We start from the raw sequence: 22,799 nt of genomic DNA, 5'->3' as shown, positions 1-22,799 counted from the left end.
TTCCCAAATATTCTGAAATTGAGTCAGTGTGGAGTAAAATCGAGGGCTGGCACTCCTTCATGCCAAGTGGTATTTTTAAAAAAAATTTTTTAACCTTTATTTAACTAGGCAAGTCAGTTAAGAACAAATTCTTATTTTCATTGACGGCTTAGGAACAGTGGGTTAACTGCCTGTTCAGGGGCAGAACGACAGATTTGTACCTTGTTAGCTCGGGGATTTGAACTTGCAACCTTCTGGTTACTAGTCCAACGCTCTAACCACTAGGCTACGCTGCCGCCCCTGGTATTGAGATTGACCATGTGCCACCATTGGAAAGTACAGTACATGCACACGGTATACTCACGTGTGCTACCTTTGAGCTGAGTCTGGGGTTTTCCATAGGGTTCAGTATGGTGTAGGGGTCTGTAGGTCATCAGACCTTGAACCTTGAACCTGAACAATGAAACTCAAAACCACCTCAGGCCTGTATTAGCAGGCCCTCCTGCTCTCCTCTCTGACTTCCTGCCATGAAATCGTTTCAGTCCTTTCCCCTTTACATCTCATCCCTCTGTGTACTGTAGCAGATATCTGGGTCCAAAGACGTACAACTGGTCCAGGCCCACACTGTACTGAAGCCTAGCCTAGCGTGTCCAGTCAGAGTCCAAAGGGTAGGAGCTCAGCAGAGCATGGACACACCTCACCCACCATCACCCCATCACACACTTACCATTACACGCAGGAAGGAAGTTTGAGGGGTGGCTGCTTGGTTCAAGGCTGCTAGTGACGTCGTCACAGTGGATTTACCCAATCCTTACTAGCTCTCTCTAAGTTGCATCCTGAGCCACCTCTACAGTTTGGCTACAGTGTTTCCCTTGATGGAGGAATGAAAGGGAGTTTAGAAGCAGGAACAGAAATAAATCTGTCCGACATCTTCCCACATGTAGGGGAGTAATCCAAAGAGACTAATTAAAGAAGAGAAGCCGGCTAAGCCGCTCATCTGAAACCATATCACTCTATATAAATCAGGTACAGAGTGCAGCCCTAGCCTACATTGCTGACTCACTCTGTGTTCCAATACGTTGGGGTGTTTGAGGCCTGTTGCCATGTGGCTCTCAAAGTCTTATCAATGCTAGGATCATTTTTCTTACAGAGGTTCAAGTAGCGTTTCACCTTGTATCTCATTTGTTTTGGCAACTTGCCTTCAAAACAAACAATGTTGATATGTAGGTTTGGTAGAGACACTGTACAGTATGTTTTCATCTACAGTATATGGTATGAAAAATGTATTGAAATTCCTTGTTGTAGTTTCATTTTTAGTAAATCGGAGCTGCTATGCATAATTTATTGCCTTCGGGAGGCACGACACGTTGAGGGGATTAATTTGCGAATAACGTCGGATTTCTGTGCAATGTGATTACAGAAAACATTTAATGATCAACCTTGATAAATATAATTCAATAGAAACCGGGGTTTGGTGTGTGCTTTATTATGCTCAGATTGTTCTTTTTCTCTATCTAATCTATTAGAAGGATGCTTGTTTATCTAGTTTCTGTTGGAGAGACATGGCTCGGCTCAGAGGGCATGACAAGTGGCACAAAGCCAGTTGCATCACACATAAAAAACTATCCTCAACAACAACACTGATTTATTTTGCCCTCCAACTCGAACACATTGGCCTTGTCCACCCAGTTGCAGGCATCGGTTGTTAGCTAAAACCCCCAGCCCTATTGGCCCCATTGACTAACCTCCATCATTAAACAGGAAATCTTTAGGCATCTTTAAGCCTTGGAGATGTACTGTGTCTGTGTATTATATTACTATGTATAGCATGCAGAAAAAACATCCCTCGGCCTCTCTCAACTAGTCTGTTGATGTAGTGTCCCAAATCTGAATGTGCGTTTCCCAACTCCTCCATAATTTGCATGTATAACCATGCATGCCACATGCGAGGAACTCATGAATGGTATGTCATACATGTCATCCGTGAATGCTATGACAACAATAGTCAGAGTTGGCTAAAGCACATACAGATCTGGGACCACCAGTTACCAGGCTATAGGTCCCCCTGTTCAGTTGGTTTTCCGGTCCTCTCCAAACCATTCTGATACGCCACCTGGTGTTCATCATCTCTATCAGGGGCGATAATTGTCCTGTTTACCAAGTCCCTTCAGCCACCTGAACACAGTGGTCTGTTTAGGTGGATTAAGGTTGTACCCAGACCTGGGTTCAAATAGTATTTGTTTTATCTTAAAATATTGCTGTGCTTGATTGAGATTGCCTGGTTCAATGGAACCAATGGAATGGTCTCGAAAGTGTAAACCCTGCCCATATGGGACTCCAGGCAGGCTTAATTCATTTCACCTTTATTTAACTAGGCAAGTCAGTTAAGAAAAAAATCAGATTTTGAATGATGGCCTAGGAACAGTGGGTTAACTGCCTTGTTCAGGGGCAGAGTAACATATTTTTACCTTGTCAGCTCGGGGATTTGATCTTGCAACCTCCAACGTTCTAACCACTAGGCTACCTGCCTAATAAAACATCCAGAGAAAGAAAACAAATACTCTCCGATTTCAGGTCTGATTGCACTTGACACTGTCCATCAAACCAGCATCCTCTACATACAGTGGAGAGAACTATCCTTTAGATGCCACCCAGTTCTATTGTGGTAGATGTCTCCCTCTCTACTCCCTTCACGAGCCACTGCCAAATAACCAAGAGTTAAGCTCTTAGCATGAAACCAATCTTTTCACTAATTTGAGTGGATACACTGGCAATGGGCAGAAAGGATGCCTGTGATTGCGACTGTTTTTCCCTGTGAGAGGAGCGGGCTCTCTGTTGGCAATAAGATGAGCCGCTGATTGCATTGTTTGTTCTCCTCTCAAAGGGCATCTTACACAGCCACAATGTATTACTGGACAACAGACCCTGAACACTACATGAAGATTACTGAGCTGGGAAACACTAGCCAAGACAGACCACCCAAACACTATTACTCAGGCACCTCCCTCCCAGGTAAGGAGAGCAGAGAGAGAGGAAGCGAGGGAATAAGGGAAAGACAGACATCGTTTATAAAGAGGGAAAGAGGAAACGGGGGAATAAGGGACAGTCTGACGTCATTTGTTCTATTTATAGATCTTCTAGGACTATAGAGAAGTACACAGCACAACAGCTTGTGGTGGGTTTGCGGTTGCTGCAGTGTTACTGTAGCTATGTGTTTTAAGGGAATAACAACAACACATCATTTGGGGGGAAATGACAAGCACCCATCTACTGTATGTTTACACATGAATACAAAAAAGGTATTTAGCTAAATCAGTTCGCACAGAATCAACATGGGCGTGTTAATTTGTCTCTGTGAAAAAAGCTATGGGAAACATGCATCCTCACAGTTGATCAAACACCAACTGGCGTCATGGTGTGGGAAGCAAAGCACTGCAGCGTTCAATGCATATGTTACCACGAGCTCATGTATAATTCTGTTTTTTTGGGAAGGAAGCCACACTGTACTGTATCTGCAGGATGAGACACCCTGCTGTGTTTGATACCCAACAGCATAAGTGGGCCACCGCCTAAAGCCAGTTCCTTTCTCCAGATTGGGATTTTGTGAGTTGCACCGTCCAGTTGCACCATCCATCTTTTGTCTCTGTGCAGGGCAAAGCTAGCCTCGCGACTCCATAAGGGGACCCCAGGAAGAAAAGTAGGATGCCTTGGCAGCAGCTAATGGGGATCCAAATAAAATACTAAAATACTAAATGTGAGCTAGGGAGATCAGAGTGGCTCACGTGGCTAGGGCGAAGATGGCATGGAATTTGTATTGGACTTGTACTGTATGTAGTTTGTTGAGTCTTTTCACTACGTCATGCCTGTCTGTCACTCCAAAAATGTCCTAATGACGGATGTAAGTTACTGATCACGTTTTCCCCACTCTGTCTTTTCAGTATGCGGGAGAGAGACCTACGGAGAGTGTGCAAAAGGGGGCTGCTGCTGGCCGTCTGTGTGGTGTCTCTCTGGGGACAGCTGACCCTCGCATCGTCACACAGAAGTCACATAGGTATGTCCAGACAATTAAATAGGGTAGATATGTACCTCTATGGGTAGGTTGCACACACTATAATTATTGTCAGCAAATTGTGTAATAACATAATACATGGATGTAATAATGTAAACCATTAAACTATTCAAATGGAAATGCAAAGCACTTATTATGTAACAACGAGTTATTACAGAATACACAATACTTAACGTAAAGTATTTCCTAATCAGTATAATGGATTTGATTTACATTGCTTTACATCCACCAGGTGCTCAAAGCACTTGACATTTTATGGGGAAGAAACTTCATCCACTAAGAGTAGCACCCACCTTTGTGATGCCAGGCAGCCATTTTGGCCCAGAAAGCACACCACAACACAATGATATAATACATCAGTGATGAGGTAACACAGTGGACAGGTGAGGATGTTCATAATGGTCAGTAGCTAGGATAATGTAGCCTACTGTTAAAGCACTCATAGTGACTGATTCCAGTTCATCGCTCCAACAGACCTCACTGTAAATACTGTTGTAATTAGTAGACACTCCGTTGTGTGACACCCCAGTGGAGGGTGCTTTGGGGTCATTTGTTGATCTGGAGTGTCTTTAGGCTTCGACACTTCGAACAAAAAGCCGAAATAGCGAAACAACAACAGACATGAACGCAAAAGGTAGACCCTTACGGAAAAACCACATGATTTCACGTTACATTTCCATGTTATGCAAATGTGAAATTATGTGAAATCATGTGTTTTTGGAACATGTGGTTATGTGGAGTTTCTATGGAGGGATTTCAGTTCCAACAGAAATTGTATTTAACTTTGAATTAGTATTAGGATATTTAATTTGAATGTAATATTTTTGAATTTGTAATGCACAAATGAAATCATTGAATACATACATTTAACTTGTATTTCATAACTGAAAATTCAAGTTCAATATTTATATATTCAGTTTCAATATGGTAGGTATTGCATTCATTATATCAAGTTTAGCAAACGATCATTTCAAGGTTATCAAAGTTTTGTATATTCAACCTCTCAGATGTATTCAGATTCAGTTTTCTAATTCAGTTCTCTAAATTCAGATTCAGTTTTCTAATTCAGTTCTCTAAATTCAGATTTAAAACCAGAGAAAACATCCTGGTAGAGGAGAACAGATAGACTCAAACACTCACTGTGGTGAACAGAAACTTCTGGCGTCCCCCTTCTTACTTCCCCCTTCTTTAAAAATAAAATACAAATGTTCTACATATTTTAATATAAGTGTACATATAAGTGTTTCATTTCACAGCTCTAGGCTTGACCTTTCTTCCTGACCTTGTGTGGTATGAAGCTGAGCATGCTTCTGTGTCAGTCAACAGTTGTTGTGTTGCAGGTAAGTATGGTGTGTGTTGTGTTTGTGTGTGTGTTTAGTCCATCACGTTCTCTTTCAGGGAAACAGTTCATCTCATCAGCGTGTTGTTCTTTTGTGTTCAGTAGGTGACTACGATTGCGGCGGTACACCGCGCCTTCTGCGGTGCGGACGTGATACGAACGTTCAGTGTCAGCTGGCTGAATGACGACTGATGGCTATTAGTAGTCATGCTCCTGGCTTCTAACTGAGTCTCCGTCGTTCAGTGGTGGTAGTATTGCTTTTGGTGTCGTCTCTGCACGTTTTTCATGCCTTTCCTTGTAGCTGACGACCTCAGGTTGCAGCTGCTGGTTGCTGCTGGGAAAGTTTGAGCGAAGTCTGAGGCTCATAAACAGCTGGGCAGGTGATTTGATGTTGTCAATTGGAGTACTCAAGGAGAGTGAAGTAGGGGAGTCTCGTCTGCTTTTGTTTTGTCCATGAGGGTTTTAGCAATCTGGACAGATTTTTCAGCCTGGCCATTACTTTGAAGGTAATGTGGGCGTGTGGTGACATGTGGCAAACTCCCATGCTTTTCAGAAGGATTCAAACTCCTTTGATTTGTAACAGGGGCTGATATTAAAGTCTCTACGATGCAATGCCTAGCAACGGTTGCTTTCAGCTTGTGGATAACAGCTGCAGATGTGGTGCTGTGAAGCTTGTCGAGTTTGAAGTATCTGCTGTAGTAGTCCACATTTAGGGTGTAGTCCTCGTTGTTCCGGGTGAACAGATCGGTTGCCATGACCTGCCAGGGTCTGTCTGGGATACAGTGAAGTAATATTGGTTCTTTGGTGTTTGAGGGACATCGTTCAAGACAGGTGGGGCATTTACCATCAATGTCCTCTGTTTGTATGCACATTCTGGCCAAAACAAAATGTCCCGTGCTCTCTTTTTTGTACTGTTCCTTGCCCATGTGTTCAAAATCTCCTCTCTGAGACTGGTAGGAATGATGATTCTCTCCTTTTAAAATTATTCCGTTGATCTGTGATAGTGCATCACAATGGTTCCAGAACTCAGACGCTCTGAGGGCATTTTCTCTTCTCCCAAGCCATCCATCCTGTATGACTTCCTTCAGCTGTGTGAGTTGTGTGTCCTTTTCTGTTTTGGCTCAGATCACCTTCAGTTTTGTGTCACTAACTGGTAAGTTGCTGTACACAGTGTGCACCTGCATGTCCATGCCTTCACTGAATCTGCTGTCCTTGGTGGTAAGAAACTTCCGCGAGAGTGTGCCTGTGACAGGGATGTCTTTGCCTGGACAGTGAATGATTTTGAAGTTGTATTTTTTATTATTGTAGAATCATTCTCTGTAGCCTTGGCAGAGGTGCCGCTAGTGGTTTCCTCATGATTGACTCAAGGAGCTGGTCGGATTCCTCAATGACTTGTCATCCATAGACGTACTGATGGAAATGCTTACATCCGAACAAAATGATGTACAGCTCCTTTTCAATTTGAGCATAGTTGATTTCACAGTCAGAGATTTGGACGCGTAGCCGATGGGCTTTCCTTCTTGCAGTAGCACTGCACCTAGTCCATACTTCCACGTAATCACTTGGAGTCTGAGCTCTTTGTTGGGGTCGTAGTAGGCAAGAATTGGTCCTGTTTCTCTCGTGATCAAGTCTTCCACTTTCTGGAAAGCAATGTCATATTGCTTGTCCCAGAGGAACTCACTCTACTGCTTTAGCAGCTGACGCAGGGGTGAGTTGGCATTGGAGAGGCTGGGTGCGAACTTGGCTAAGTAGTTGACCATGCCAAGCACTGTTTCCAGCTCTGCACGGTTCTTTGGTGGCTCCATGTCCTTTATGGGCAAGATTTTCTGTGGATCTGACTTGATTCCATTCACTGCGAGATGATGTCCGAAGTAGCTGACCTCTGTAGCGCCGACTGTGCTCTTCTCGGGGTTGAGCCGGACTCCTCTCTCGCGGGACCTTTGCAGCATCGCACTGAGGTTTCTGTTGTGTTCGTTTTTGGTTCGACCATAGCCAAGGATGTCGTCTACAATTTCCACAACTCCGTCGAGGCCTTTGTACATCTCGTTGATCTTTCGCTGAAACTTGTCTTGGGCTGAGATAATCCCAAAAGGCAGGCGACGAAACCTGTAGCGTCTAAACGGTGTGTTGAACGTTGTGAGCTTAGATGACTCTTCAATGAGCTTGATAGCCCATTAACCTGATCTGGCGTCCATGACACTGAAGTAGTGTGCTCCCGCTAGCTTGTGTGTGATGTCATCTAGCGTCGGTAAGGGATAATGTGGGTCAAGGCATACTCTGAGCTTGCCTGTGCATGGATTCTCCACCACCACAAACACGTTGACCCAATCTGTCGGTTCTGTAACCTTGGTGACATTGTCAGATTGCTGATGTTTTTACAGGAATACATGGAGCAAACTCATCCATGACATTATTTTTCTGTCTCCACTGGTGCCGTCACTTATAACACCAGCTTGATTAGGTCAATGCCAAAACATGCTTTTTAAGACCTAGCACTGCAGTGTCAACAATGTAAAAATCCAACATCATTTCACGTTCCTTGTATTTGCATTTGAAAGTGCATGTGCCTTTTACTGTGAGCTGTTCACCACCATAACTAGTCAGTCAGCGCGAGGCGGGCTGTAGCTCGCACTCAGATGTCAAGCTGCGGTAATCATTCAGAGGAATAATGTTTACTTGCCTTGTGTGCCTATCTCAATGTCAGCAAAGGCTTGCTCTGTCTCTGATATTTGACTTTTCCGTGTCACTGAATCAATAAACAGTTCATCAGTATTTGACTCTTTGATTGACATTTCAGCTTCACTCACTGTGTGTACTGTTTTCCCACAGTAAGCTCTGCAAACTTTTGCAAAGTGATTCCATTTTCCACATTTAGTACACGGTTTGCCTTTTAGCTGGGCAATTTTCCTGTTCCCCATGCACTTTGTATCAACAATATCCACATGTTTTGGGGAATTTTGAGACTGTGTCGCTATTTGTTTTGGAGTTCTGTCTCTCTCCGTTCTGATGCGCGCTCTCTGGACACTGGAGGTGTGCTTTGATGTCTGCCTGACTGCGTGCACTGCTTGTTCACGTAATGTGCTCGAGTTGCCGCCTAAAATGGTTTTCATCTGAGCCTGTGCTAGCTCGTGAGATCTGGCTATGTCGATAGCTTTGTCCAGCGTTAGCTCAGAACCAACATTCAAAAGTTTCTCTCTCACTCGTGGTGAGTATATTCCAAATACAATACAGTCCCTGACCATCTCATCCTTTTTTGCATAATCACAGTCTTTCAAAAGCCGACGCAGCTCAGTCACAAACGATTCGCTAGCTCCCTGTATTTTCTCATGGAATTTGTACCTAACAAAAATCGTAATGGGCTTTGGCACAACATATGCTTCAAAAAGATCGTATTATGTTTTCAGTACTTTGGATTCAGCCTCGGTAAGTGTCCATGTGTTGTGAATGTCTCTCTCTTTTTCACCGATCCACAGGAGCAGGTAGCTGCACTTTACCTACTCTTTCTCCTTCAGAGGACCCGTGAACATTAGCTCCACATGCTGTTTGAACTTGCGCCATGCATCGGGTAAATTTGTAGACCCAGTCCATCCGAGGTGAAGGAACTCCAGCAAAATCTATCTTTTAGTCCTTTTACTCTGACACCATGTCTTGTTTTGCATGCTTTGTACATAATAATAAAATGCAGTACGACAGGATTTTTATGAAATGTAGCTCTTTATTAGCTAGCTATAACTGGGATGTTCATATGTCTCCGGCCATGATCAACTGCAATGACCTCACGACCTGGGTGGTCTTAATCAATCATAGCTCAGTATGATATGACGGTAGAATTCAACCAATTACAATTCTGGATGTTGACACATATTACAGTAGTCATAAGGTTAACATGTTTCTGACTGGGTTAAGCCTGTGTTAGCCTATTGAGCTAAAGCCTATGCATTGGTCCAGTGACTTGGATGGGTCTATGCATGGCGAAGGTGAAAGGGGGGTGAAGTGTAACACGGGTGATTCGGTGATCACGCTCATATGATGAGTAACTTGTCTGAGACCTGAAAAGTTGCGTTGTCTGGTGCACTCGAGACCTGGGTTAGAACCCCATCAGTCAAACTAACACGTCTTCAGGTCTCAGCCAAGGTTGCTCATCACAAGCTTACGTGAATGGTTAGCTACACATGGTAATCATTCTGGTAATTACGAGGCTACTCATCACGTGGATGGATCACCAAACCACCTCTGTTGTACTCTCATTAAATGGGGTGCACAGGTCCTTCTGTTTGCCACAGAAAGTGTTTGTTGAAGTGCAGGAGGCCTGATTTCGATATCAGTCAGTTATATTGTTGCTATGATCTCTATGTATGAGGTCAAAGGGGGGTGAAATGTAACCCGAGGTGGTTCGATGAACCTTGCTGGAGACTTGAAGACTTGTTGGCTTCCAGAACTAATCCCTCAGGGCTTTATCTATATAAGCGGGCACAACACAGTCTTGTGACATGCAGGAGACCTGGTTCAAACCCAGTCAGTCACAAGACCAAGATGAAATAGGGAGTGGAAAGGCTAACCTTAGCAGGGATATGACAGGGCTACTCAACTATATTCTAATTAGGGACAAATTGTGTTTTTTTGTGACACTCCCTTCTAATGCGGCCTGTGATCATCATATAGGGGACAGAAAGCACATTCATATCATATCAGAATCACTTCAAACGCTAGAGCCAAATTCATAGTTAAAATTGAACATTCCACATTAGAAACCACCAGAAGCTTGTTTACCACACAGAGTGTTTGTGTCATGTCGTATGTGTAGGTGGCAGGGAAGTCAGGCGCAGGAGAATCAAACTTGGTAAAATGGAGTAGTTTAATAACGTAAAACAAAAACTCCAAAACCAAAGTACATAATAAAAATAAACATGGATACAAGAACCCGTCGCACACCAATCCATAAATTGAGCGTAACGAGCATAACAATAAACAATCTCTGACAAGGACATGAGGGGAAACAGAGGGTTAAATACACAACACTTAATGAATGGGATTGGAACCAGGTGTGTAGGAAGAAAAGACAAAACCAATGGAAAATGAAACATGGATCAATGATGGCTAGAAGACCGGTGACGTCGACCGCCGAGCACCACCCGAACAAGGAGAGGCATCGACTTCGGTAGAAGTCGTGACAGTTTGATTATTTCTGTTCTCCTCTACCTTTCTTAGCTGGCAAAGTAGTAGGATGTTGTCTCTAGTTTTGATTCTGAATTTAGAGAACTGAATTTGAAAACTGAATCTGAACGCATCTGAGAAGTTGAATATATGAAAGTTTGATTAACTTGAAATGATTTCTTGCAAACTTGATACACAGACAATGAATGCAGTATCTACCATATTGAAACTGAATATATACAGTGCATTCGTAAAAAATTCAGACCACTTGACCTTCCACATTTTGTTATGTTACTTAATCTAAAATGTATTAAATAGATTTTTCCCCTCAATAATCTGCCCACAATACCCCATAATGGCAAAGCGAAAACTGGTTTTAATTGTTTTGGGCAAAAAAATTGTTTTGGGCAATATATATTTGTTATTTACATAAGTATTCAGACCCTTTACTCAGTACTTTTGTTGAAGCACCTTTATCAGCGATTACAGCCATGAGTCTTGTTGGGTATGACGCTATATGCTTGGCGCACCTTTATTTGGGGAGTTTCTACCATTCTTCTCTGCAGATCCTCTCAAGGTCTGTCAGGTTGGATGGGGAGCGTCGCTGCATAGCTATTTTCAGGTCTCTCCAGAGATGTTTGATTGGGTTCAAGTTCGGGCTCTGGCTGGGCCACCCAAGGACATTCAGAGACTTGTCCCGAAGCCACTCCTGCATTGTCTTGGCTGTGTGCTTAGGGTCTTTGCGCTGTTGGAAGGTGAACCTTCACCCCCAGTCCGAGTTCCTGAGTGCTCTGGAGCAGGTTTTCATCAAGGATATCTTCATCTTTCCCTTGATCCTGATGAATTCCTCAGTCCCTGCCGCTGAAAAACATCCCCACAGCATGATGCTGCCACCACCATGCTTCACCGTAGGGATGGCGCCAGGTTTCCTCCAGACATGACGCTTGGCATTCAGGCCAAAAAGTTCAATCTTTGTTTCATCAGCCCATATAATCTTGTTTCTCATGGTCTGAGAGACCTTTAGGCGGCTATTGGCGAACTCCAGGGCTGTCATGTGCCTTTTAATGAGGAGTGGCTTCCGTCTGGCCACTCTACCATAAAGGCCTGATTCGTGGAGTGCTGCAGAGATGGTTGTCCTTCTGGAAGGTTCTCCCATCTCCACAGAGGAACTCTGGAGCTCTGTCAGAGTGACTATTGGGTTCTTGGTCACCTAACCGACAAAGGACCTTCTCCCCCGATTGCTCAGTTTGGTGGTTCCAAATACAAGTTCAATTTATTTATTCAATTATTCAATTTGTGCATTAAGCATTCAAAAATATTACATTCAAATTTGACATCCTAATACAAATTCAAATTTCTGTTGGCACTGAAATTGCTTCATCATTTTCACATGAAATCATGTGAAACCATTTGTTCTTGGAACACTTGAAGTGATGATATTTCATATGTGGATTTTCATGTGTGATCACATAACCTTTCACAATTTTCACAGGTCATGCAATGCAAACAAAAAATGTGTCATTATGATACACAGACAGTGCTTTTATCATACAGTGTTTTCAACTTACATATCTGACTACATTGTGTATGTTTATTTATACAGTATTTATTACAGTATTTATCCCCTTACCTGGGATTTGAACTCACAACCTGTTTCTGATTTTCCTGATGCTAAACACAGACATTGTGGCATAACTGATCTCACCTGTATTCCTACACTTTCAAAGTAAATCTCAACATTGTTAAAAGAACACAAGAAAAACAATTATATTTATCATAGTAATTCAGGAGTAACAATAAAACAGAATCATATCCCCGACCTACATACAGAACTATACAGAAAACCCTCAAATTGCAGAAATACAGTAAGTAAATGAAATGAGAGAATAGTCAGAATTACTGATAAATAAAATATCAGTGCAGATGGCACTCTTTTGCTAAGTGCAGAGATGTATTATAGGCAATGCATGTGTAGGGGGATGTACACATAAGGTACCTTCAGAGGTAGACATAGGAACTCACGTGGTACTGGTCGGTACCTTTTAGAGTACATGTGCTGCGTATAATCTTGTATAATGGTATATTTTTCTACCCAATACATTCAATATAAAGCTGCATTCATAATGATGTGGGAGGTGGGAATTTACCAGTTGTGAAGTCGTAAATATCAATGGGATGCGTTCACTTGCTTTAACCTCGCTGGGAAACGCCAATTGGGAGTTCAAAAACCCCATTAATAGATTGCTTTTTATGAATAATGTTTTGTTGTTATTGCCGAAAATACTGTTATCTAAGTAATTTCCTTAGTAGTTGACGTCAGAGGTCAACATGTGGGAGAAGTCGGATCTCAGGGATGATAGATGCGTCTCCCACTAGTAATTACCAGTTGGAGGGCCGTTCAAGTGGATTTTTCCCGGTCGTATGTGGTAAATTCCTACCTGGTTATGAACGCAGCTTTAGGTACAATCGTTACGGCACTTTTGGTGAGTTCGTCATCAAGTGGGAGGTGGGAATTTACCAATTGTGAAGTCGTAAAACCCAGTTGGATGCATTCATGTGCTTTGAACTCATTGAGAAACTCTTAATGGATAAAAAGCTGTGTAAACCAGGGGTATTCAACCAGGGTTCCGCAACCCCCTACGGTAGTATCTGACATTGGCTTTGAAAAAGCACCTGCACATACCAGTTGTGGCAAGTGACGCTGGTTGCTGGCATGCTTTCTTGACTTGGACATTCATTTCTGCCAACACATTGCTAATCTTTGTTTAACCAGTTAAACAGCTTCTATTAGCGAACGTGTATTTGGAGTAGGGCTGGCACAATTATCGTGTAATAAATCGTCATAATACATAAATTGTTGGAGAAGGGGGGGATTCAACTTTATATTGAAGTAGATATAGTTTCCCGAATAGCAGTTTTAGATTTTTACATGAAGTGGGTAAAGTTGCTTATTATTTTATGAGCAGAACGGTTGGGAGGAGAAGCTTCATTCCAAAAAGATCTAAGCGGTAAAAAACATTATTTATAAGAGAGAGGTGTCACCAATGTGTAATGACTCGCCTCTTCGTCTGATGATGAGGAATTGGAATCATCGGACCAACACGCAGCGTGGTAAGTGTTCATACTACTTTAATTAAATATACTGAACACTGAATGACAACAAAACAACAAAGAGAGTGAACAAAACGACGAAACAGTGCTGTAAGGTGAAAACACACAAAACAGAAAACAACTACCCACAAACACAGGTGGGAACAGGCTACCTAAGTATGGTTCTCAATCAGAGACAACGATTGACAGCTGCCTCTGATTGGGAACCATACCAGGCCAAACACATAGAAAAGGACAACGTAGAACAAAACATAGAATGCCCACCTCAACTCACGCCCTGACCAAACCAAAATAGAGACATAAAAAGGATCTCTAAGTCATGAGTTGGGGTGGGCATTCTATGTCTGGTGTTCTATGTTGTATATTTCTTTGTGTTTGGCCGTGTGTGGTTCTCAATCAGAGGCAGCTGTCTATTGTTGTCTCTGATTGAGAACCATATTTAGGTAGCCTATTTTCCCACTTTGAGTTGTGGGTGATTATTTTCTGTTTAGTGTTTTTCGTCACCTTACAGAACTGTTCGTTTGTCGTGTTGTTTTGTTAGAGTGTTCATATTTATTAAAATAACGTATTATGAATACTTACCACGATGCACCTTGGTCTCCTTCTCCCGACGACGTTCGTTACACAATGTCTTCTAAAGGTACCTTTCAAGTAAGAAAAAAAAGACAATTCTGACAATAACCTTGGCCATTATCATGATAATGAATTGTTATTAAGGCTGTGGCGGTCATGACATTTTGTCAGCCGGTGATTGTCAAGCAAATAACTGATGGTCTCATGGTAAGTGGATCGTTAATTAACAAACGCATTTAGCATCTCCTGGCTTCCACAAATAGACTACAAGCCACTGATGCAGACCTTTCGAACATATACATTTAAAAAAATTGTAATTGCCTACACCATCACAATAAATCCATTATTTTATTTTAGACAGGTCTAAAGAAACATGATATTTTGAAAATGTAGTCTATTTCAGAAGAACAGAATAGCATACTCTGAGTTGTCCTCAGTGGCGATTTTAGCATTTCAATCTTGGTGGGGCAAACTCAACAACAAAATTAGGATGCATGCCAGCAAAGCCACTACATAACACAACACTAAACAATACATTAATTGGACCATAACGCTGACAAACGGTGCCCACAAACTGTTAGGGCCTACATAAAGCTGTACCAACAGCAGAGCAAACACCTTACCACTGTTACACCTGGCTATCAGCGGAGCCTTGTCTGGCAGCAAAACAGTTAATTCAGACCAATTTACTGCCTTTAAAAAAATATAGATGATATGGCTAACTTGCATAAACAAATGTGGTTTCTACTGACAATTGAGATGCACAAACTATGGCATAGGAGGACGATGACCGGATAAGAGGCAATCCATCATTTCGATTAAGACATTAATGAGCAAGCTAGAACGGACATAGTTAATATAACTATTTGTTAAGCACTTTTGAAATGTACAGCGTCAGAATTCAGAACATGGGCCGTTCTTACAGTATTGTCCCTGTACACCAACCGTAGGATAAACAAAAGGGGCAAATAAGCAGACCATGAAAGCTTTTACAATATTCGATGATGACATTTCTTTAAAACAGGCTACATGTGCACCACCAAGTCAGAACAGTAGGCTAAGTTATGAGGGGAAAAGGCATACAATTATTAGGGTGAGGCACATGGGCTACTAAAAGCTTACTACACAACACACACTTAAGCTGTGTTCAAATATTCGTACTAACCACACTATTTGTAATGAGAATTGAGTATATAGTATACTTATTGGTCATAGTATGGATATAGATAGTGTGCCAAAAGTTTATGGATGTCGTACTAAATTCGTCAAAATACGAATTATACAAACAGAGGACACTATTTCCGTACTTTTAGGGCCCATAACACAATTCTTCAGAAAATGGGCGTGGCTTCACAACGTTTTCAGATTTGAAGAAAATGGTGGAAAATATGCAGCCGAAGTCTGACAAGAGCGGATACAAATTCGTTGAACTAACTAATGACAAATGTTAAGAAAATGTTGAGCAATGTAATAAAAGCACGACTTTTCAAGTAAGTTATGTTACACGTTATGTTGGCTGACAATTTGTTAGCTAGTTACCTAACATTAGTTGGATACTAATACATCAAACTTGCCAGGCACCATATTAACTATCAAACTAACTAACCAATGTTTATTGACTTGATTATTCACATCATTCTTAGCTAAGTGGTATAGTCGTTGTGCGTTTCAATCGACATTGTTAATTCTGGCTATCTATTCCAATTTCTGAGCACTTTCGCTCACCGTTGAATATGCTGACGTCAGTAGACATCAGCAAAAAAAAGCGTAGTAAATTGTTGCTAGCAGCACAGTTACAGTCACCAATGCTCTGGATAACATGAACAGTCTAACCAGCTCTGCTATGGCGAGTAAAATGGTCAGAGTGAGGTGTTCTTTCATTTGTGTCTGGAAGTAGCTAGCCAATGTTAGCCAGTTAGCTTGGGTGCTTGACTGCCGTTAAACGCTCTGAACGCTCTGAATTTACAATCTGACAACGTTCTGGATTTACAAATGCCCAGGTGCACTCTGGCACTGCAGATTGAATTTACGAACACACCCGAAATCGTAAAATGTTTAGATTGTAATTTGTTATGATAACAAGCTAGCAAGAGGTTGCATGGCAACAGCATCAACTTTTGGTAGACAGACGAAGCTCTAGTACTCTCAACTGAATCGACGCCATTAATTTACAGTATACTAAAATGAACTAATAGTATGTGGTATATACTCATTAAGTATGTTGTATACAGTATGTTAGTATGGGTATTCAAACACAGTTTTAGTATTATTTTCTTAGCTACAGTATACAGTACCAGTCAAAAGTTGACACGCCTACTTATTCAAGGGTTTTTCTTAATTTTTTACATTGTAGAATAATAGTGAATACATCAAACTATGAAAGAACACACATGGAATCATGTAACAAAAACAGTGTTAAATAAATAAAATATATTTTATATTTGAGACTCAAGTAGCCACCCTTTGCCTTGATGATAGCTTTGCACACTCTTAGCATTCCAACAGTCTTGAAGGTGTTCCTGCATATGCTCAGCACTTGTTGGCTGCTTTTCCTATACTCTGCGGTCCAACTAATCCCAAACCATCTCAACTAGGTTGAGGTTGGGTGATTGTGGAGGCCAGGTCATCTGATGTAGCACTCCATCACTCTCCTTTTTAGTCAAATAGCCCTTACACAGCCGGAATGTGTGATGTGTCATTGTCCTGTTGAAAAACAAATGATAGTCCCACTAAGCCCAAACCAGATGGGATGGCGTATCGCTGCACCATGCTGTGGTAGCCATGCTGGTTAAGTATGCCTTGAATTCTAAATAAATCCTGACAGTGTCACCAGCAAAGCACCCCCACACCATCACACCTCCTCCTTCATGCTTCACAGTGGGAACTACACATGTGGAGATCATCCGTTTACCTACTCTATGTCTTACAAAGACACAGCGGTAGGAACAAAAAATCTCAGATTTGGATTCATCAGACCAAAGGACAGATTTCCACCGGTCCAATGTCCATTGTTCGTGTTTCTTGGCCCAAGGAAGTCTCTTCTTATTGGTGTCCTTTGTTTTCTTTGCAGTTATTTGACAATGAAGGCCTGATTCATACAGTCTCATCGGAACAGTTGATGTTGAGATGTGTCTGTTACTTGAACTCTATTTGGGCTTCAATTTCTGAGGCTGGTAACTCTAATGAATTTTCTCTCTGCAGCAGAGGTAATTCTATGTCTTCCTTTCCTGTGGCGGTCCTCATGAGAGCCAGTTTCATCATAGCGCTTGATGGTTTTGCGACTGCACTTGAAGAAATGTTCAAAGTTCTTGTAATTATTCGCATTGACTGACCTTCATGTCTTAAAGTAATGATGGACTGTCGTTTTTCTTTTCTTTTTGGAGCTGTTCTTGCCATAATATGGAATTGGTCTTTTACCAAATAGGGCTTCTGTATACCACCACTACCTTGTCACAACACAACTGATTGGCTCAAACGCATTAAGATAGAAAGAAATTCCACAAATAACTTTTAACAAGGCACACCTGTTAATTGAAATGTATTCCAGGTGACCACCATGTGGAGCTGGTTGAGGGAATGCCAAGAGTGTGCAAAGCTGTCGTCAAGGCAAAGGGTGGCTACTTTGAAGAATCTCAATATATATTTTGATTTGTTTCACACTTTTTATGTTTCTACATGATTCCATGTGTTATTTCATAGTTCTGATGTCTTCACTATGTGTCCAAACTTTTGACTGGTAAGGTACATATCTCCCTGGCATATTTCATCATTTATGCAGCAGCATACAAGACATTTTTGGACCTTGTTGTGCTGTGCTCACTTGAACAGGAAGGTGACGCGGTCTTCGTGGGCACATTTTGTCATCAAACTTCGTCGAAATCCGTCATTCTCAACTGGGAACTCGGATAAAAACAGGGTCGGATAATGACGTTAGTGTTCTTCATGTCGGAGCTTTAGAAAGAGGCCTGAGCTCCCAACTTACAATTTCTGAGTTGGATGACCGTTCAAATACGTATTTTTCCAGTCGGAGCTTGGAGTTCCAAGTTGTCTTGAACTCACTGAAGTTGGAGATTTCCCAGTTCCGAGTTTACAGTTCTTTTGAAAGCGTCAGAAGTCATGCTGGATTGACAGCATGGCCAATATTGAATGTTTATCTTTTTAAGCTTGGGAACGATACCCATATACACAGACAAGGGCCACACATCCACTCCAGGGAATAGCAAGCTAGTGATTGCCTTTCAATGCTTGCAGTTGAATTTGCAATTTCCAACTTGTTGTGTAATGTTTATGTCCAATGGCCAATTAGCACTAATACGTTTTATCTATAATTTATCAGGACTCAGTATAAGACCCAGATGTAGATAGTTTGAATCACAGATGTTAATGAACAAAACAGGGGGCATGCAGACGACAGGTCAAGGGCAGGCAGAGGTCAGTAATCCAGGGCAGAGTCAGACAGGTACAGAATGGCAGGCAGGCTCAGAGCAGGCAGAGGTCAGTAATCCAGGGCAGAGTCAGACAGGTACAGAATGGCAGGCAGGCTCAGAGCAGGCAGAGGTCAGTAATCCAGGGCAGAGTCAGACAGGTACAGAATGGCAGGCAGGCTCAGAGCAGGCAGAGGTCAGTAATCCAGGGCAGAGTCAGACAGGTACAGAATGGCAGGCAGGCTCAGAGCAGGCAGAGGTCAGTAATCCAGGGCAGAGTCAGACAGGTACAGAATGGCAGGCAGGCTCAGAGCAGGCAGAGGTCAGTAATCCAAGGCAGAGTCAGACAGGTACAGAATGGCAGGCAGGCTCAGAGCAGGCAGAGGTCAGTAATCCAGGGCAGAGTCAGACAGGTACAGAATGGCAGGCAGGCTCAGAGCAGGCAGAGGTCAGTAATCCAGGGCAGAGTCAGACAGGTACAGAATGGCAGGCAGGCTCAGAGCAGGCAGAGGTCAGTAATCCAAGGCAGAGTCAGACAGGTACAGAATGGCAGGCAGGCTCAGAGCAGGCAGAGGTCAGTAATCCAGGGCAGAGTCAGACAGGTACAGAATGGCAGGCAGGCTCAGAGCAGGCAGAGGTCAGTAATCCAGGGCAGAGTCAGACAGGTACAGAATGGCAGGCAGGCTCAGAGCAGGCAGAGGTCAGTAATCCAGGGCAGAGTCAGACAGGTACAGAATGGCAGGCAGGCTCAGAGCAGGCAGAGGTCAGTAATCCAAGGCAGAGTCAGACAGGTACAGAATGGCAGGCAGGCTCAGAGCAGGCAGAGGTCAGTAATCCAGGGCAGAGTCAGACAGGTACAGAATGGCAGGCAGGCTCAGAGCAGGCAGAGGTCAGTAATCCAGGGCAGAGTCAGACAGGTACAGAATGGCAGGCAGGCTCAGAGTGTAACAGTATAACTTTAAACCGTCCCCTCGCCCCGACCCGGGCGCGAACCAGGGACCCTCTGCACACATCGACAACAGTCACCCACGAAGCAGCGTTACCCATCGCTCCACAAAAGCCACGGCCCTTGCAAAGCAAGGGGCAACACTACTTAAGTCTCAGAGCAAGTGACGTAACTGATTGAAATGCTACTAGCGCGTACCCGCTAACTAGCTAGCCATTTCACATCCGTTACAAGAGCAGGCAGAGGTCAGTAATCCAGGGCAGAGTCAGACAGGTACAGAATGGCAGGCAGGCTCAGAGCAGGCAGAGGTCAGTAATCCAGGGCAGAGTCAGACAGGTACAGAATGGCAGGCAGGCTCAGAGCAGGCAGAGGTCAGTAATCCAGGGCAGAGTCAGACAGGTACAGAATGGCAGGCAGGCTCAGAGCAGGCAGAGGTCAGTAATCCAGGGCAGAGTCAGACAGGTACAGAATGGCAGGCAGGCTCAGAGCAGGCAGAGGTCAGTAATCCAAGGCAGAGTCAGACAGGTACAGAATGGCAGGCAGGCTCAGAGCAGGCAGGCTCAGGGCAGGCAGAGTGGTCAAAACCAGAAAAACTAGCAAAACAGGGGAAAGCGCGAAACAGGAGTACGGTGAAAAACACGCTGGTAGGTTTACCATGACAAGACGAACTGGCAACAGACCAACAGAAAAAACAGGTATAAATGCACAGGGGATAATGGGAAAAATGGGCAACACATGGAGGGGGGTGGAGACAAGCACAAGACAGGTGAAACAGATCTCTTCAGAACTTCTCTTATCATGACCAGGAATGAAAAGGATTTGCCAGTAGATTGTTGACTTAATTCATGATGATGACTGCTAGCTCGCTAGCTAAGATTTTGAAAGTATGATGTTGACATGATCAGACCAATCAAAGCTACTGTAGATATAACGTGTATTTTGACATCATTTTATCTGTAGCCAATGCCCTTGAGCCTTCTTGGATGGGCACTTCTAATGTAACTCTATTGCAGCACCCGAGGGCCTTGCATTTTCAAGCTCTCCCTGTAGAGTTTGTGGTTACGTAGTGTCCCCATGAGTGACAGAACCCTGAGCCAATCACGACGCAACTGGAGAACATTACCAACTCCTATGCTCTGTATTATCCGGTGGCAGCCCCACCACAGAAAGCACTGAGCTAGGCTGAAATACCTGCATTTTGGAGCTGCCTTATTCAATAAAGCAACAAAAGAAAAACATGTTAGTATGAGGCTTTATTTACTCAAGTTGATTAAAATATGTATTGTTTGCAAACTGATGTGACATGTATTAATGCCAAAATAACATGCCAAAAAGGTGGGGCTCAAAACAATGACGGGTCGCCGCTAGTTATCCTTATGTTAGGCCCTGATCTGGCTATGCTATATGGCTGTGGGCTACACTAGCTCATTTAGCAGACAAGTTTTGATTAGAATTCCGTGGCATATTTTAGATTATTTATTCAAAATATTATGTAGTTTACCCCCTTTTTCTCCCAAATTTCAATCTTGTCTCATCGCTGCAACTCCCCAATGGGCTCGGGAGAGGCGAGTCATGCATCCTCTGAAACATGACCCGTCAAACCGCGCTTCTTAACACCGCCCGCTTAACAAGATGAGAAGGCCTAACGAACAGCAAAAGCACTACCCAATGTCAATCTACTATCCCCATAGTACAGAAGTTGACCTATTCTATTCTGTGCAAGAATTAAATATTCCGAACATAGTCTGGGAGAGTTGTGGGATGCGATAGATTCCCAAGAGAATACAACCACTAGCATCAAAAACTGTTTTAAGCAATGAGCCTGACTCAACAGATTATGAAGTTTAGCTTAAAATGTTGCTAAACTATTAGGTTATGTCTTCACATTATAAGCGCAGCAATGCGCACACGCAGTAGGCTATAAGCGCAAATGTTCCATTAGCAGGAAAACCCCATTCTCAAAAATGACCATAAATGCGATTATGCATGTAATGCTCTTATTATAAAGCTGCATTTTTATGGTGAAAATGATCTTACCCAAACTTAAAACTCACGCATTGACTCTAGGCTCTACACCCGTTGTAAAGCGGATTAATGTGTGTCCTTTTAATGATTAGTTGGCCACTTTAGTTGTGATACAAACCTTATCAAAACATATAGGCCTATGGGTCAGGCTACATGAGGTGTGCGACTGTGATTTGAAAAAGTAGCAAAGAAGTATTTTGCTGTTTCTTGCTTTAAGCTGGGCATCATTCACAAGTGATCATATTGTCATCCATCATACTATTCTTGATTTAATCTCATCTTTACTTTACATATACAAAATAATATATTTGTTTTAATTTAGAATGGACCATTATCATGCACCTGTCGAAACAGGGCAACTGAAAAAAAAATACATTTCGTCTCTGCACTTAAATAGCAAATGGAGGACTCTTTTCCCATGGTTCATTTTCATGCCAGTCAGTGCTTAATATTAGGAAAGTTTAGAAATAAATATAGTAGGCTTAGCCTATAGAAAGCTGATGGGATCCTACTATTTTTAGTACAGGCCATTACTCTGATTTCTCAAGCAATTGCAAATCCTTTAGAAATGTTGCTCAACATTTTGATTAGATTTTGTGTTTGATTAGATTTTTGATAAAATTTGCATTGATTTCAGAGTGATTAGAGGGACAATAAAGTGCTGAGTAACAGGCAGTTAGCAAGTTTCGTAGGCTACGAATTACCATCAGCAGCATCAGAGCTTGGAGAAGCCTAATTATCATGACTAAACGGTCACGTGGAATTGGACTGCAATCATGACTCGTGAACGCCGGTGTGGCGGTAATGCGGTCACCGTAACAGCCCTAATTGTTACCCAATATTCCATAATTGTCACAGCCCCAGTTTGGAGTTACCTTTCTAGCTGTGGCTATGTTAGTTTACACTTCTTCAAATTATAATGTGGGGAGGGTCAAAATAATGAAAAACTATCAAATCTATTCATTTTGAGATGTTGATTAGTTGTCCTTGTCATTATCATTCACCGGATGATAAGAGAGGACGTGGGAAAAATTTTTTTCGCTAACGTAATGGGGGTCCCTGGTTTGCCTGGGCGGGGGTCCCCTGGGTAAGAAAGGTTGAAGAGCCCTGGCGTAAATCATAAACTAAAAGTACAGCTATCATGCTTCTAAACAAATTATAATGTTCAAAAACCATATG

The 22,799-nt window shown here is 42.6% G+C and overlaps 1 protein-coding gene across 3 annotated transcripts in view; it reads left to right on the top strand.

The window, feature by feature from the left end:
- The window catches only part of LOC129814911 (chemokine-like protein TAFA-2), a 187,479-nt gene that overhangs the window by 81,727 nt on the left and 82,953 nt on the right, over positions 1 to 22,799 (top strand). For all 3 annotated transcript variants that reach the window (XM_055868065.1, XM_055868064.1, XM_055868063.1), the window contains exon 2: positions 3,918 to 4,030. In XM_055868065.1, coding sequence (XP_055724040.1) covers positions 3,919 to 4,030 — 112 coding nt within the window. In that variant the 5' untranslated portion in view covers position 3,918. The remainder of the gene's footprint in view (positions 1 to 3,917; positions 4,031 to 22,799) is intronic.

This window comes from Salvelinus fontinalis, chromosome 18 (assembly GCF_029448725.1).
Source record: "Salvelinus fontinalis isolate EN_2023a chromosome 18, ASM2944872v1, whole genome shotgun sequence".
NCBI lineage: Eukaryota > Metazoa > Chordata > Actinopteri > Salmoniformes > Salmonidae > Salvelinus > Salvelinus fontinalis.
The sequence above is the reverse complement of the archived record's forward strand: the minus strand, read 5'-3'. Positions and strand labels throughout refer to the sequence as shown.